The sequence below is a fragment of the Engystomops pustulosus genome, chromosome 5, assembly GCF_040894005.1.
Source record: "Engystomops pustulosus chromosome 5, aEngPut4.maternal, whole genome shotgun sequence".
NCBI lineage: Eukaryota > Metazoa > Chordata > Amphibia > Anura > Leptodactylidae > Engystomops > Engystomops pustulosus.
This window is the reverse complement of record NC_092415.1, coordinates 22,653,192-22,669,679: the sequence shown is the minus strand read 5'-3', so window position 1 is coordinate 22,669,679 and position 16,488 is coordinate 22,653,192. Positions and strand designations below refer to the sequence as shown.

Genomic DNA, 16,488 nt, shown 5'->3' with positions numbered 1-16,488 from the left:
TGTACTCATAGCTCTGAGCAACAAACTGTTTTATAGCCTCCCTATTATGTCCTCACACTGCTGTACTCATAGCTCTGAGCAACAAACTGTTTTATAGCCTCCTTGTTATGTCCTCACACTGCTGTGCTCCAAGCAGTGAGCTGCTCCATAGCCTCTGTGTTATGTCCTCACACTGCTGTGCTCCGAGCAGTGAGCTGCTCCATAGCCTCTGTGTTATGTCCTCACACTGCTGTGCTCCGAGCAGTGAGCTGCTCCATAGCCTCTGTGTTATGTCCTCACACTGCTGTGCTCCGAGCAGTGAGCTGCTCCATAGCCTCTGTGTTATGTCCTCACACTGCTGTGCTCCGAGCAGTGAGCTGCTCCATAGCCTCTGTGTTATGTCCTCACACTGCTGTGCTCCGAGCAGTGAGCTGCTCCATAGCCTCTGTGTTATGTCCTCACACTGCTGTGCTCCGAGCAGTGAATGGTTTCATAGCCTCTGTGTTATGTGCTCACACTGCTGTGCTCATAGCTCTAAGTAGTGAGCTGCTCCATAGCATCTCTGTTATGTCCTCACACTGCTGTGTTCATTGCCCTGAACTGTTCAATAGCCTCCATGTTATGTCACACAGTGCCCTTAGCATTGAACATTAAACTTCTGAGTTCTATCCTCACACTGCTGTTGTGTTAGCTTTAGCATTGAACTGTTCCACAGACTCTGCTTTATGTCCTCACACTGCTGTGCTCTTAGCTTAGAATCATGCTTCTGGGGTCATATAAGTATCTCTTCTTTAAAGGAAATCTACTACCAGGATCAAGGACTGTAAACCAAGCACACTGGCACACTGGTGGCAGGATCTGCTCTTCTTTTAGCTTCTTATGCCCTGATTTTTTTTTTAACCAAAAAAAATGGTTTTTACAATTATGCAAATGAATCTGAGGGGCTCCCTGCTCCATACATATTAATGGAGCCCAGAGCCACTCAGACTTATTTGCATACTTTTTAAAGCCATTTTTTATTAAAAACAAGAGCATAAGAAACTAAAAAGAGCAGATCCTGCCACACACCAGGATGTCAGTGTGCTTGGTCTACAACCCTTGATCCTGGTGGTAGATTTCCTTTAAGATGTCATCAGGCTTATGGTTCTGTGATCTACAGAACAAGAGAAACATGCTTGAGACATAGTTGGAAACTATAGGGGCACACTTACTTACCTAGTCCGCGGAGTTCACTGAAAGTGCATTGTCCGACGATCATACACTCTGCCGCGATTCACTAAGATCGTGCACCCGATATCCTGCATGTGTCGCTTCCCCGCTCAGGTCCGACAGATTTCACCATCTTCTTCCTGGTGCATGTGAGTGCATTGTCTAGTAACACAATTTGAAACTTAAATTCCGCGCTCAGTCCGAATCAGTCGGATCATCCGATGGCACGTCCCACGACTTCTGTCGCATGAAAGCCCGGCACAGCTGCGCCACAATCCGATCGCGTGTGACACAATTGCAGCGCCGACCCCTGTTTAATACCTGTCACAGCTGCGCGAATCCTGAAAACGGCAAACAGTCTTGCGATCCGCTACCCTTAGTAAATAAGCCCCTATGTCTTTTTCCACAACACTCTAAACTTGACTCATCTCAGGTAAAAATATGACTCTTCTCTGCTCATTTGAATATGGCGTTGGCATTACCTACATGAGGGGCTTCTAGTTTAATGGGGTAAAATCTGGACAGGTTCCCTTGAATGCATAGCTCCACTCTGAATGGAAGAGCAAGTGTATTTTTTGTACCTCTGCCATAGAGTTTAGAAACGTAGCCCCCACCCCCCACCCCCATCTCTGGGGGAAGGGGCAATTAATTATTTATTTTAAAACTTTAATAAGTAAATGTCATTTCTGAAATAGGTTTCCAGGAGGAATAACAGAGAAACTCTACAACAAAAGAAAAGTATAAATTAAGAAAACCCCTTTAAAACAAAAAAGTCTTTTCCGAATAGTCGTTCTTCATGGTGACGGCCTCCTGTATAATTTGCTCCATTTATGAATAATCACAGGTAAGCTCACACAGAGCAACATCCGGACATGTATCGGAGCTGGATGCGGATATGACAGGATGGATGGCTGTGTAATCATACAGCGGCTATACCTGCATTATACGCACACTGTCATTACGCTGCTCAGTCTAAAGAAGCTAATTCTATTCTCCGTGATGACAGGTATTACCAGCACTACAATGAGACTATTATACCACGTCACATGGAAATTAGAGGAGCAAAAAGCAAATATGTAACATTCATAGCGCACAGATCAGGGTGGATTGTACAGAGAACCAATGATCTGGGTATATAAATGCAATAACAATAAAAAGAAGTAAAAAGTCCTTTCTGTTTGAGCTAAAACCATGAAATAGCTATGAGTATTATCTTCTGCCTGTGCAGAGATATTATACCTTGTAGTTATAGGCCTGAAATCTGAGGCTGCCCAATCATTCATGTCTACGGGCAACTGCTACATTATTGTTATATGTTTCTTAGAATTTTGTTATTTGTCACAGAATAAAAACCTTCATCTTGTTCAGACACAATAAGAGACATTTTCTATACATATAACATCCAGGAGACCCCCCTTCATCCTGCTGCAGAGGCGCTGCGGGGCAAGGAAGGACGGAGAGGCGCTGCGGGGCAAGGAAGGACGGAGAGGCGTTGCGGGGCAAGGAAGGACGGAGAGGCGCTGCGGGGAAAGGAAGGACGGAGAGGCGCTGCCGGGGAAAGGAAGGACGGAGAGGGGCAGCGGGGGAAAGGAAGGACGGAGAGGCGCTGCCGGGGAAAGGAAAGACGGAGAGGCGCTGCCGGGGAAAGGAAGGACGGAGAGGCGCTGCCGGGGAAAGGAAGGACGGAGAGGCGCTGCCGGGGAAAGGAAGGACGGAGAGGCGCTGCCGGGGAAAGGAAGGACGGAGAGGCGCTGCCGGGGAAAGGAAGGACGGAGAGGCGCTGCCGGGGAAAGGAAGGACGGAGAGGCGCTGCCGGGGAAAGGAAGGACGGAGAGGCGCTGCCGGGGAAAGGAAGGACAGAGAGGCGCTGCCGGGGAAAGGAAAGACAGAGAGGCGCTGCCGGGGAAAGGAAAGACAGAGAGGCGCTGCCGGGGAAAGGAAAGACAGAGAGGCGCTGCCGGGGAAAGGAAGGACGGAGAGGCGCTGCCGGGGAAAGGAAGGACGGAGAGGCGCTGCCGGGGAAAGGAAAGACGGAGAGGCGCTGCCGGGGAAAGGAAAGACGGAGAGGCGCTGCCGGGGAAAGGAAAGACGGAGAGGCGCTGCCGGGGAAAGGAAAGACGGAGAGGCGCTGCCGGGGAAAGGAAAGACGGAGAGGCGCTGCCGGGGAAAGGAAAGACGGAGAGGCGCTGCCGGGGAAAGGAAGGACGGAGAGGCGCTGCCGGGGAAAGGAAGGACGGAGAGGCACTGCCGGGGAAAGGAAGGACGGAGAGGCGCTGCCGGGGAAAGGAAAGACGGAGAGGCGCTGCCGGGGAAAGGAAAGACGGAGAGGCGCTGCCGGGGAAAGGAAAGACGGAGAGGCGCTGCCGGGGAAAGGAAGGACGGAGAGGCGCTGCCGGGGAAAGGAAGGACGGAGAGGCACTGCCGGGGAAAGGAAGGACGGAGAGGCGCTGCCGGGGAAAGGAAAGACGGAGAGGCGCTGCCGGGGAAAGGAAAGACTGAGAGGCGCTGCCGGGGAAAGGAAAGACAGAGAGGCGCTGCCGGGGAAAGGAAAGACAGAGAGGCGCTGCCGGGGAAAGGAAAGACGGAGAGGCGCTGCTGGGGAAAGGAAAGACGGAGAGGCGCTGCCGGGGAAAGGAAAGACGGAGAGGCGCTGCCGGGGAAAGGAAGGACGGAGAGGCGCTGCCGGGGAAAGGAAGGACGGAGAGGCACTGCCGGGGAAAGGAAGGACGGAGAGGCGCTGCCGGGGAAAGGAAAGACAGAGAGGCGCTGCCGGGGAAAGGAAGGGGAGGAGCTGCAGGAGCAGAATACAGAGTCCCCATTATCATAGATGATATAGATAGAATTAGTTGTATTACAGCCTTGGTCCAGGGTTCTAGAACCAATCGCCTTTTTTTGGGGTCAAGAAGGAATTTTTTTCCTGCAACACAGGTTTTTTGCCTTCTTCTGGATCAATGGCTTAGGTGTAGGAATACATATAATAAATGATGTTTGACAATAAATGCCCTGTCTCCTGCTCCTCACTTTTAAATATTATGTAGCTTGTTAGTGGTTATATTGTTTAGAATTGTGCTCAGGATTTGGCTTCTACCATATAACCCGGAAAAGGGGTCCTTAGCTATCAATATGACAGCCAGCCCGAGGGAGGGGATCAGGACAATGATCAGATTCCATACATGTAACTTAAAGTAAGAGGAGAACATTATTCAGATACGAGAGGAAGGAGAAGATCCGTACCTTCTTTCATCTTTTAGAATCCAAGTGCTGCTTTCACGATCAATGGCGGAGTAGAGTTGGCCTTTCAGAAACGGCTCCTGCTCCTTTAATGAAATAGCGATGCGATCGGGAGCAAAATGGATCTTAATGTCTTCTTTGGTTATTCCATCGGGGATGGGGAAAGTGAGGGACACATCCTCCGCCGTCTGCTGCCAGATATAAAGGGGGTCTAGGAACAAAAACGTACACAAGAAACGTCAATGGCAAATTCCAGGCGATTCCTCGAGAGGAGACGCAACGTTTCGTCTGTTTGTTGCCTGCTGTGGACCGATTGCAGGACGGGATCACCCGAAGGCTACACTTCCAAAAGATGATATATTTAATGTCTATACAGTATCTATAAAAAAGATAACTGGAAGATGGTCTTTTTTTGGACTGAATATGTTACAGCCTACACTAAAATAAAAGCTCCAGTGCAGACAAACGAACTGATGTAACATCTCATTAAAACAGACAAACTTAAAGGGGTTGTCCAGAAGTTGAAAAACATGTCCGACTTCTTCCTAAAACAGCGCCGCACTTGACCAAGGTTTATGATGGTATTGCAGCTCAGCTGTACAGAAATCAATGGAGCAGAGTTGCAATACCACACACATGGTCAGGAGAGAAGCCGTCTTGTTTCTCAACCCCTTTAAGCTCCAAGTGAGATTTGCTCACAATTCAGTGACCTTTGACATCTTCATCCCCTTTTGTTTAAGATACTCAGAACCTCCCGAGTGTATGTTGTTCTTGGATCCGTGATTGGTTTTTGCAGACAGCGTGTAATCTGTTGCAACACCACTTGTCCGTAAAAACGGCCAATGTGTGATCCGTTTTTGCAGATCCACAAAAAAAAAAAAAATATGGAAGGCCGGCACATGAAGTCAACCGCTTGTACCGAGCCCTTTAAGGGTCACATGATTGAGTTAAGTAGCAATTGATCTGCAAATATGGAGCGCATGTGTAATGTCCCGGTGGACAGGTCATCACTAAATTCAGCTGCACTTGGTCTCCTGGTCGGCTGGATACAGTGTGGCAAGCTCTCTGGCCATGCTATCTTTAAGACTGTCTTACCCTTTAATTCTGGAGTATCTGGAGTTGACATCTAGCCAATAGTTCTCCTTTGCTGCCCCTACTGCTCCCTACTACTTCCGACACCTGCAGTACAATATGCCTACTACAGAAGGGTAAAAATGTGATGTTTGTGATATGTTGCAACATTTGTAGCCTTTCTTGAAGAATCCCAGGATAAGGGGTGTATGACAAACATTATGCCAAAGTAGCAAAAATTTTGATGCATTTTTCCGCTGGAAACGAAGTAACTAATTGCTGACATATTACAAATTTCTTGTCCAGCATCAGACACAGAAGGATAATTCGGGTGCAGCAGAAGACTCCCTTACTTTAATACATTTTTGACACTGCCCCAAAGTGTCTACGCTTCAGGGAGATGGAGCCCTTGGGCCCTGCAGGCCTCCGTAGAGGCTCCTGTAGAAATGACACCACTATGTGCATTCGGCTTTCAGACCTTAAAGTTAATCAAGCAACATATCGTCTTCTCCCCGCAGACACCTCTCATGATGCGCCTGATCAATTCTCTACAGGGAGCAGCCGCGCCAACACCATTGTATGAGGAGCTCGTCGACATAACGGGAAATGTGTTAATATATTGGTCCTCAAAAGCAACAAGTTATAAACCAGGTTTTACTGTAAGGTTGTTGTGTCTTTGTGTAGCTCATTCCAAGTTTGATATCAGTCTTAAAAAGGAACCTGTCAGCAGAAGTAAAACCTAATAAATCACTACTTTATCATGCACATTAACACCTTCCAGATCATGTGCTTGTTATGGTCCGTCGTGGTGGCCTCATCCAAAAATGAACTAGTTGAATATACTGTAGTCTCAGCGGCGGAGAGCTCAGCAACAAAATCACACTCTCCTCCAGGTACATCACTAGGCTGATCTCATTAAAATATCCAAAATATTTAAGTTCTCAAGGTGATTTGAGAGGATCCCGTTATCACCGATGGGTGGAGCGGCAGGAAGAGCATGCACCCTGCCATTTCATTCACCGTCTATGGGAGTGGTAGGTGACGCCATAAGGGCCCATGCTCACCCATCAGCTCCACCAGTCTGCTGGTATGGGGATTGATGGGGGTCCCAAAAGTCAGACCCTCATTGATCAGCTACTAATACTTTGGACAGCTCCTTTAAGTTAGTGAGACAAGAAGGACTTGTTTGACCAACACCACGCTGGACCATAGAGGGAACATAATCTGGAAGTAGTAATCTTCTTACTGTTAGTGGTACATTTCTCTCATTATACACATATATATCCATCTACACGCACACCACGCAGTGTTTACATCCACACATCTTCACACCTTGTCTTCACACCTCTGCCTTGTCTTCCCTAAATAATCTTTATGATGGGCCTCAGTTGCTTGTACAGGTTCAGTGATTAGTATGCGTTGACAGGTTTCCATTAACATCTTACACAATGGGGCAGATTTACTTACCCGGTCATGTCGTGATCCCGCGTTGCGTTGTCCGACGAGGATTCGGGTCCAGCGCGATTGACGTAGCTCGTGCGCCTGAGTTCCTGCATCTGTCGCTTCTGAGTCGAGGGCCCCCGGAGTTTACCTGCTTCTTCCTGGTGCATGTGAGTGCTTGATCTTGTGACACATTTCTAATCCCGCACGTTGTCCGAATCCGTCGGGTTGTCCGACGGCCCGCCACCCGATTTCTGTCATGTGCAAGTCGTCGCTGATGCGGCAAAATCCGATCGCGTGCGCCAAAATCCTGGGGCAATTTGGCACAAAACAGAAATCGGCGGGAAACCCGACGAAAATTCGTCCGACGGACCCTTAGTAAATGAGCCCCAATATAGCTGCTGCCAACATGTAACTTGTTATGTAGTGCGGTCAGACCCGTTCATGGCACTTAGACAGCACCGCACATGGGCGCCGCCATCTTGGCTCTCGATAGTACCCCCACCCCCTTCCTGTGATGTCATCAGAAGGCGCCTAACAGATATCATGACGCCCGAGAGCCTGTAAGAGGCTCCCACAGCTGTCGGTCATTATTGGAGACGTAACTTTTTTCCGGCCTTGAAGTTTATGGGAAGCAAAATTGTTCTAGTTACTCATGACAACCAATCAGAGCTCAGCTTTTGTTTTCCCTCTGCAGTTTATACAATGAAAGCCGAGCTCCGATTGGTTGCCATAACTTCTGATTAATCTCCCCCATAGTTTCATATAGAACATGAGGCCTTTTTGCCTTTTTGGACTTGATATAATCCAACGCTTATGAACTCCTGTCGCCTTTACGTAGACCCCCCGCCCTTCTGCACTTCCTGTATATCTGCATAAAGACGGGTGATACTTTAGGTCGGCATAACAAGAGCCTGACACGTAAAAATAATGAAATCATATCTTGTCAGGAAACAAAAGATGAAAAACAACAACTAAACCCCGCACAAGCGCTCCCTTTGTTCCCGCCTATGCAGCGCCCGGCTCCTGAGCCATAGGTTACGTCTAATGATAGTGGGATAATCGTTCTCCGCGCTGACCACCATTGTCGGGGTAATTTCACAGTGAATAGAAGGTTGTAATTACCCCGCCGCGGTGACATCACTAGGGCCAGCGATTAGCAATTAGCTGCTGCGAGAACAGGTCCCACATGTGAAAAACACGCGCCATTGTGACACCATAGAGGACGCCGAGATCATTCCCTGTGAGAACAGGCTCTTTGTATGGATCCCGCACAAAAGAGGGATTTTATTTTTGCCTTATTACCTGATAAAAGTCGTTGTTCTGTGCAAAATCACTCAAAGGAAACAAAAACACAGTCTAATACACGCGGCCTATCGCTTTGCTGGCGTCTGTAACCGCGGTATTGGGGGAAGCAAGTAAAGGTGATAGAGTAGAAACAACAGACTACATATAGGGGCTCATTTACCCAGGGTCCGTTGGACGCATTTTCGTCGTGTTTCCCCAACGAGTTCTGTTTTGCGGCGAATTGCTCCGGGATTTTGGCGCACACGATCGGATTTTGGCGCATCCACGCCGGCTTGCATGCAACAGAAATTTGGGGGGGGGGCGGGCTGTCGGACAACCTGACGGATTGGGACAAACCGCGTAATTTAAAACCGGAATTGTGTCACAAGATCAGCACTTACATGCAAGAAGGTGAACTCCGGCAGACCTCGGCGCCGAAGCGACAGATGCAGGAACTCGGGCGCACGACCTTAGTGAATCACGCCGGACAACGCACCGTGGGATCGCGACAGGACCGGGCAAGTAAATCTGCCCCAATAAGTTACACTGGTTAACTACTCAATGGCTAAATAATAGTTACATCCTTTACTTTCAAACACAGGAATTAAAAGTGTCAGTCACTATTAGAATACAATATAACCTGCGGGGAGTATGTTATAGAGCAAAAGGAGCAGAACAGATTATAGATTGGGGGAGATTTGTCAGCAGTTTATGAGAACAGAACTGTTGTAGTCGTGCAACCAGAAATCAGCTTTAATTTTGTAAACCGTTGTGGGAAAATAAAAGTTAAGCTCCGATTGGTCGTCACGGGCTACTAGAACAGTTCTGCTCTTAGACACGTCTGATAAATCCTCCCCAATGTGTCCTAAATGCAGGCAGTACATTAAAGAGCAGGAGGAGCGGAGCAGATTAAACATCGGGGCACATTTACTTACCCGGTCCCTCGGAGTTCCCGAAAGTGCATTGTCCATCCGGAATGCCCTGTGCCACGATTCACTAAAATCATGTGCCCGATTTCCTGCATGTGTCGCTTCCCCGCTCAGGTCTGACAGAGTTCACCTTCTTCGTCCCAGTGCATGTAAGTATTTGGCTTGCGACACAATTTTGAAGTTAAATTCCACGGTTTGTCAGAATCCGTCAAATCGTCCGATGGCCTGGCCCCCAATTTCGTTCACATGAAACCTGATTGCGCCAAAATCTGATTGCGTGCGCAAAAAAAACCTTTTAAATCCCTGTCCCAGTGGCGCAAAATGGAAATCATCGCGATGTCCGACAAAAGTGCGGTCCGCAGGAGGCCTTTAGTAAATGAGCCCCATTGTGTCCTATCTGCAGGCAGCATGTTATACAGAAGGAGGAGCTAAACGAAATGTAAAATGCACCCTATGTTATAGAGCAGGAGGAGCTGAGCGGATTGTAAAGTATCCCATCTGCAAGCAGCATGTAATAGAGCAGGAGGTGCTGAACAGATTGTACATAGTGTCCTATCTGCAGGCAGCATGTTATAGAGCAGGAGGAGCTGAGCAGATTGTACATAGTGTCCTATCTGCAGGCAGCATGTTAAAGAGCAGGAGGAGCTGAGCAGATTGTACATAGTGTCCTATCTGCAGGCAGCATGTTATAGAGAAGGAGGAGCTGAGCAGATTGTACATAGTGTCCTATCTGCAGGCAGCATGTTAAAGAGCAGGAGGTGCTCAACAGATTGCATGTTGTGTTCTATATGCAGGCAGCACGCTTTGGAGCAGGCAGTGCCAAGAAAACTGTACATAGTGTCGTATCTACAGGCAGCATGATATAGAGCAGGAGGAACAGAGCAGATTGTACATATTGTCCTATATGCAGGCAGCATGTTATAGAGCAGGAGGAGCAGATTGTACCTAGTGTCCTATCTACAGGTAGCATATTATAGAGCAGGAGGAAACTAGCAGATTGTACATAGTGTCCTATCTGGAGGCAGCATGTTATACAGCAGCAGGATCCTGAGCAGATTGTACATAGTGTCCTATCTGGAGGCAGCATGTTATACAGCAGCAGGATCCTGAGCAGTCATTTCTGTATGTGCGTTGATGATACATTGCTTTTCCAACCCAGGAAACCATGGCTGCTGGTAATCAGCTCTCAAGTCTCACAATCAGAGAGGCGAGAAACTTTTTAAACTTTTTTTTTTTTTTTAACTTTAAGGCTGTTTTTAAAAGCTGAGCCGTATCATTATATTCTGGATAAAGAGAATACAGATCCCACTTCAGTTTTGCGTCCGCTAATTAAATTTCGGAGTGCCATGGCGGATTTCAGCCATACTGATAGTTTCCAATCTGTCTAACATGTTGTGAATGTGGAATGGATGCTTGCAGGGAGCAATGGCCACAGGGAGAAGCATCCCGCAGCCGACAAACGAGACAGATTGACTACATTTCTGCGGGAAACACAATGATTGGACGGGAGACGATAAACAAAAGGAGAAAAGCGATGGCAACAAAGCAAGGGGTTCACTGAGCCAGAACGACAAGGGCTCCGAGAGGAGACACCGCGCCAGACGCGGCCGTCATGCATCACCGTGAACGCCGCTCACAACCAAATACGCTTACGCTAATATTTCCATCAATGTAACAGTCCTGTGTGCAACTCACATGGTAATGAGTAATTATGCAAACAGGGCAAGACGCAACTAAACGGGTCAAATCCCTCGCAACAGGAATGTGTCCGGGGAATGTGGCGCAGTCATTATTTAGAGATGTAGCGGAGATGTATCTGACATGTAATTCTTTAGGGCAGCGCTGAGAAACCGCTCTGCAGTAACATCCTCAGCGCTCAGGGCCTCCGCATAGAAGGAAACATTTCTTGTCATTACGTGGTCTGTGTTTCCAAATCGACACATAAGCAAGTTGGAATATTGTAATTAATATTTATGGTAATTTATAGACATTTAAAATTTTAACATGGTTTTGAGCTATGGTTCAGGCTGAGGCTGGGAATGAGGTACAGGCTAGGGGCTCGGGGGAGCGGGGTACAGGCTAGGGCAGTAGTGGCGAACCTATGGCACGGTTGCCAGAGGCGGCAGTCAGAGCCCATTTTGTGGGCACCCGGGCCATCGCCCCAGCACACCGGACAAGACCCAAAGAATCTTCCTGCAGTTCCAAGCAACTTAAAAGATGCGGCTTTCAGACATATTTTGATACTGACTTCACTACTTGGGACTGTAGGAAGAGGAAGAATTAGACAGGGTCGAATTATTTTTGGAGGACCTCCTGCTGGCCCACGTTTCTCTGTGTACAGAGGGAAACTGGAAAGAAGCTAAAATGATGAAAATTTTCCATCTTTCTACTGTGTTGCTGTCCTCAGGAGGCAAATATGATTGTTGTACAGGGAGCAGTAAGTTACTGATTAAATTTCTGGTTGGCACCTCGCGATAAACAAGTGGGTATTGGGTTGTAGTTTGGGCACTTGGCCTCTAAAAGGTTCGCCATCACTGGGCTAGGGGCTCGGGGGAGCGAGGCCCAGGCTAGGGGGCTCGGGGGAGCGAGGCCCAGGCTAGGGGGCTCGGGGGAGCGAGGCCCAGGCTAGGGGGCTCGGGGGAGCGAGGCCCAGGCTAGGGGGCTCGGGGGAGCGAGGCCCAGGCTAGGGGGCTCGGGGGAGCGAGGCCCAGGCTAGGGGGCTCGGGGGAGCGAGGCCCAGGCTAGGGGGCTCGGGGGAGCGAGGCCCAGGCTAGGGGGCTCGGGGGAGCGAGGCCCAGGCTAGGGGGCTCGGGGGAGCGAGGCCCAGGCTGGGGGGCTCGGGGGAGCGAGGCCCAGGCTAGGGGGCTGGGGGGAGCAGGGTACAGGCTAGGGGCTCGGGGGAGCAGGGTACAGGCTAGGGAGAGCAAGGTACAGGCTAGGGGGCTCGGGAGAGCAAGGTACAGGTCAGGTGGGGAGCTAGTGCAAAAATTTGGGGTAGAACTAAGTTTTAAGTTCAGACCCCAATGGATGTCAAGTATTATACAGCTTTCCTCTACACTTGGTCAGTAAGGTGTGCACAGAATACCCTAGGACCACGAGACAAATTTCAGCCTTAATCCTTTGGCCACCCCAGGCCTCAATAACTCCAGGCTATGGTGAGAAAATCACCCTATTGCTATCCAGGCCCACACTAAGGACACTAATACATCTCACTAAAGCTGCGGGATGCCTGTAGCCATTACTTTGGGAGTAGTAAATACTTGTGCAAAACATGGAAATCCTAAATATTGTATTTGTAACGGACATAGAAAAGCGTAACAGAGGTAAAATCTTACCAAGGGACACATTACCCAACACGTACCCGGCTGTGTAGATACATTTTATTGCTTCTATGTAGCTGACAAATCATTTCTTCTAAGTGGTTTAGATATTAGAAGGAAATTGTAGCGGGGGCAACCAGTGTCCCCATTACCTTTCTTCTCCTCCTCTTCCATTCTCTCCTCTTCTGGTTGATTTGTCTCGTCTGCGATGAATCTGAAGGGTTTATACGAGATGATGGTCAAGCTATTTCCATCCGGTTCAATAGCCGCATAATGCGGGACAGACTTTCCATGCAGATTCCTACGTTTCAAGATTTCATATTTATCTGTGGACACACGAGAAATAAAAAGCAATATATTCAATAATAATATTCATATCACATTGAGGTAACCAATTACAGCCGCACATGCTTCTGGTAAATTGCTCAATTACAACATCTATGTCCAGAGAAAAACTCATTTGGTCTAAGATTGTAGGAAAATTGCTGTTTGCCCCGTAATTGCCTGGTGAAGATGCCGCTGTGAAAGCATTCAAGACAGTTCCTCATCGGGTAAAGGATAGGTTCAGGGAACCAGGGGGGGTCCAAAAGGGGAGTAATATCAGGAAGAACAGAGATACCAAACACTAGGGGGCAGCAATAATTTAAAAACTCAATCTCAACCATTAAATGATCAAGGCATATATGGTGCTGCCTCCTTGCCCAGCCTATCTGTGCCCAGATCATATGAGGAGCGAGCATGGATGCAGCACCATCTGTGCCCAGATCATATGAGGGGCGTGCATGGATGCAGCACCATCTGTGCCCAGATCATATGAGGGGCGAGCATGGATGCAGCACCATCTGTGCCCAGATCATATGAGGGGCGAGCATGGATGCAGCACAATCTGTGCCCAGATCATATGAGGAGCGAGCATGGATGCAGCACCATCTGTGCCCAGATCATATGAGGGGCGTGCATGGATGCAGCACCATCTGTGCCCAGATCATATGAGGGGCGAGCATGGATGCAGCACCATCTGTGCCCAGATCATATGAGGGGCGAGCATGGATGCAGCACCATCTGTGCCCAGATCATATGAGGGGCGAGCATGGATGCAGCACCATCTGTGCCCAGATCATATGAGGAGCGAGCATGGATGCAGCACCATCTGTGCCCAGATCATATGAGGGGCGAGCATGGATGCAGCACTATCTGTGCCCAGATCATATGAGGAGCGAGCATGGATGCAGCACCATCTGTGCCCAGATCATATGAGGAGCGAGCATGGATGCAGCACCATCTGTGCCCAGATCATATGAGGGGCGAGCATGGATGCAGCACCATCTGTGCCCAGATCATTAGGAGGGGAGAGCATGGATGCAGCACCATCTGTGCCCAGATCATTAGGAGGGGAGAGCATGGATGCAGGTAAAAGGTAGTCACTTCTGCGGTTTGGAGTAAATATTCTTACAACATGAGGCTATAAGATACCGGCTGCATTAATAATACCTGTAGCTGTGACCGGCTTCCCTATCTGATTCCCTAAGAACATGACAAGTCCCGGGCCTTGGGGAAAGCGGCTTCGGACTTGCTCACTTAGTAATCAGCGTTCACTAAGCGTCAGCTTTTCAAGAGTCCTTCAAGCGCAAGCTTCTATGCCAAAGAATTACCTGACAGGAGACTTCTCCGTAGGCGCCAGGGACGGAGCGGTAACAATGCAAAATGCCTGGATTGCAAAGGGAAGGAATTAGGGGGACCTCCACATTATAAATGTTATAGTGGAGGGAACAAGGAGCCTGATTGGTGAATGATTCCCTATGGGTCTGCAACATGTAATTTGTTTAATCAAGAAATAAGTGGCCCAGAATTATTATTATAGTTTCCTGTTATCTGTACAGTAAGACCCCCCCCCCTCCTCCCCACTATTCACATGAATGGAGGGTCTCTGGTGCCGTTCTCTTTTGGTTCCTAAACACCAATCGTAAACTCTCTCCAGCTCCAGGTGCCCGCAGGCCACGAACGGGCGAGACTTCTTACATCTCGCCTTCTTCCTGAACAAAAGGATAATCGGAGCCAAAAAAAAAAAGCTTCCAAAGGCAAAAAAAACTAACTTTCTAACTAAAAAAATTATTGATTGACTCATGGTTTAAATCTATGTGGATTCAACTTATCCCATAAGGAAAAAAGAACAAATTTGGAATCAGAACGAAAAAGTAAACACAGTCCATATTGATGCTGGATGGATTTTACTTTGTTAAAGGGAACCTGTCATCAGGGACCTCATCTTCACTAAAGACAGGTCGCTGAATCCTTTTACACCTGGATTGCAAAGACTCCTTTCTGCTCGCTCTAAGCATTTGCATTACATTATAATTGTGTGTTATAACTTACCTTTCACTCTGACAGAATCCTCTGTGTAGTCCCAGGGGTTGGGCTTTTTGTTTGAATGCATTGAAAAAAACAACATGTTACTTGTCTGTGCTGCAGCTCTCAGCCCCCAGCTTTGTGCTCCTGTACAGATTCTCCCTACCCCTCTGATGGCAGCTCACCAGGCTGTGAGCTCTGTGAAGCAGAAGGGGGGAGGAGCTGTACAGGACAAAGGTGGGGGCTGAGAGCTGAGGAGTGAGCAGCACAGACAAGTCACATGGCTTTTTTGAAATGCATCCAAACCAAAGCCCAACCCCTGGGACTAAACAGAGGCTTCGGTCAGGGTACAAGGTAAGTTATAACACACAATTATACTGTAATGCAAATGCTTAGAGAAGGCAGAAAAGCAGATGTGCAGTGCAGGTGTAAAGTGCTTCTGCAACATGTCTTTAGTGAAAATGAGGTCCCTGGTGACAGGTTCCCTTTAAAAGAAATCTACGATAAAAATCCATCATGATAAACCAGGGACACTTACTCATAGATCCATGTAAATATGTGAGGGATCTAGCACAACCTAAACTGTATACAATGTCTATCGGCACATATATAGTAATATATGAACTAGAAAGAAAACAGAGGAATGTGCCGTATGACAATACAAGAGTAAACCTTTATTCAAATACAAAACAAAGCAAATCTCCCGTCATAGGGATGATAGAAAACATAAAAACATTTAAAAATGTACCAAGTACATATCAAACCATATAGTTGGTACTGCCAGGTATGGCAGTCCAATAAACCATTTCCTCCACCGACAAAAAGGAGGTATAAGAACCACCCTTGATGGTATATAGGTCAAACAAATAATATCTAAGTAGGCACACAATATACAAGCTCTAATATAGGTAATACAGTAGTAGAAATATCACGATGGTCTGAAAAGCAATGTGCTATCCCTATTGTATCTAGAGGTAAGTCAGAGAGAGCATACATGTGAAGTGTCCATACATTACAAGTCAGTAAGACAGGTCAGGAGGCTGTGTGGCACAAAGTCCCATGCTGTCCACAGTCAGGGTGGTTCGGTCGGTGGATTGGAAAGGGAGGGATCCCCACGCGTTCCGTCCCCAAATGGAGACTTCCTCAGGGGTTGAAGTGCCCTTTCAGACACCAGACCCCCATATATACCCCCCGTCGTACCTGCACACACCTGCCAGCTTGATTAGCATGTTTGCCACGGCACCGCGCCGAAACCGGAAGTGACGTCTTCCAGCGCCGAAACCGGAAGTGACGTCATCCAGTGTCAAAGTTCAGTAAGTGTCGCGAAATTTGGTTGTTAAGCAACAAATATACAAATACTCATTGCGCATGTCCTCCTCTGGCTCGCAAGGGACAATGGACACAAGGACTAGTGCAATCTTTAAAAGTTGGATCATTAGTGGCGTTTAGTGAGATTCGGCGATATAAAGAATACTAGAGAGTGCGTTGTGCTAAAGTAGGCAACCAAGCCCAAGGTTCTAGATTTACAACAATGAAGTCAATTGCACAAAATCTGAGTCTTCTACTTTGGGATACGATATCCATCAAAGATATAGTTAAAGAAAGAAAAAAAAAGAAAATATATGATACACCTATATTCAGGACCATAAATAGGTACAATAAACTGGTATCAATAC

General features: G+C 47.8%; 1 protein-coding gene across 1 annotated transcript in view; it reads right to left on the bottom strand.

Moving 5' to 3' along the window:
* The window catches only part of NUDCD1 (NudC domain containing 1), a 67,148-nt gene that overhangs the window by 22,119 nt on the left and 28,541 nt on the right, over nucleotides 1–16,488 (bottom strand). The window contains exons 5-6 of the mRNA XM_072151319.1: nucleotides 12,619–12,792; nucleotides 4,423–4,630 (exon numbers count right to left, since the gene is read on the bottom strand). Of these exons, the coding sequence (XP_072007420.1) occupies nucleotides 4,423–4,630; nucleotides 12,619–12,792 (382 nt within the window). The remainder of the gene's footprint in view (nucleotides 1–4,422; nucleotides 4,631–12,618; nucleotides 12,793–16,488) is intronic.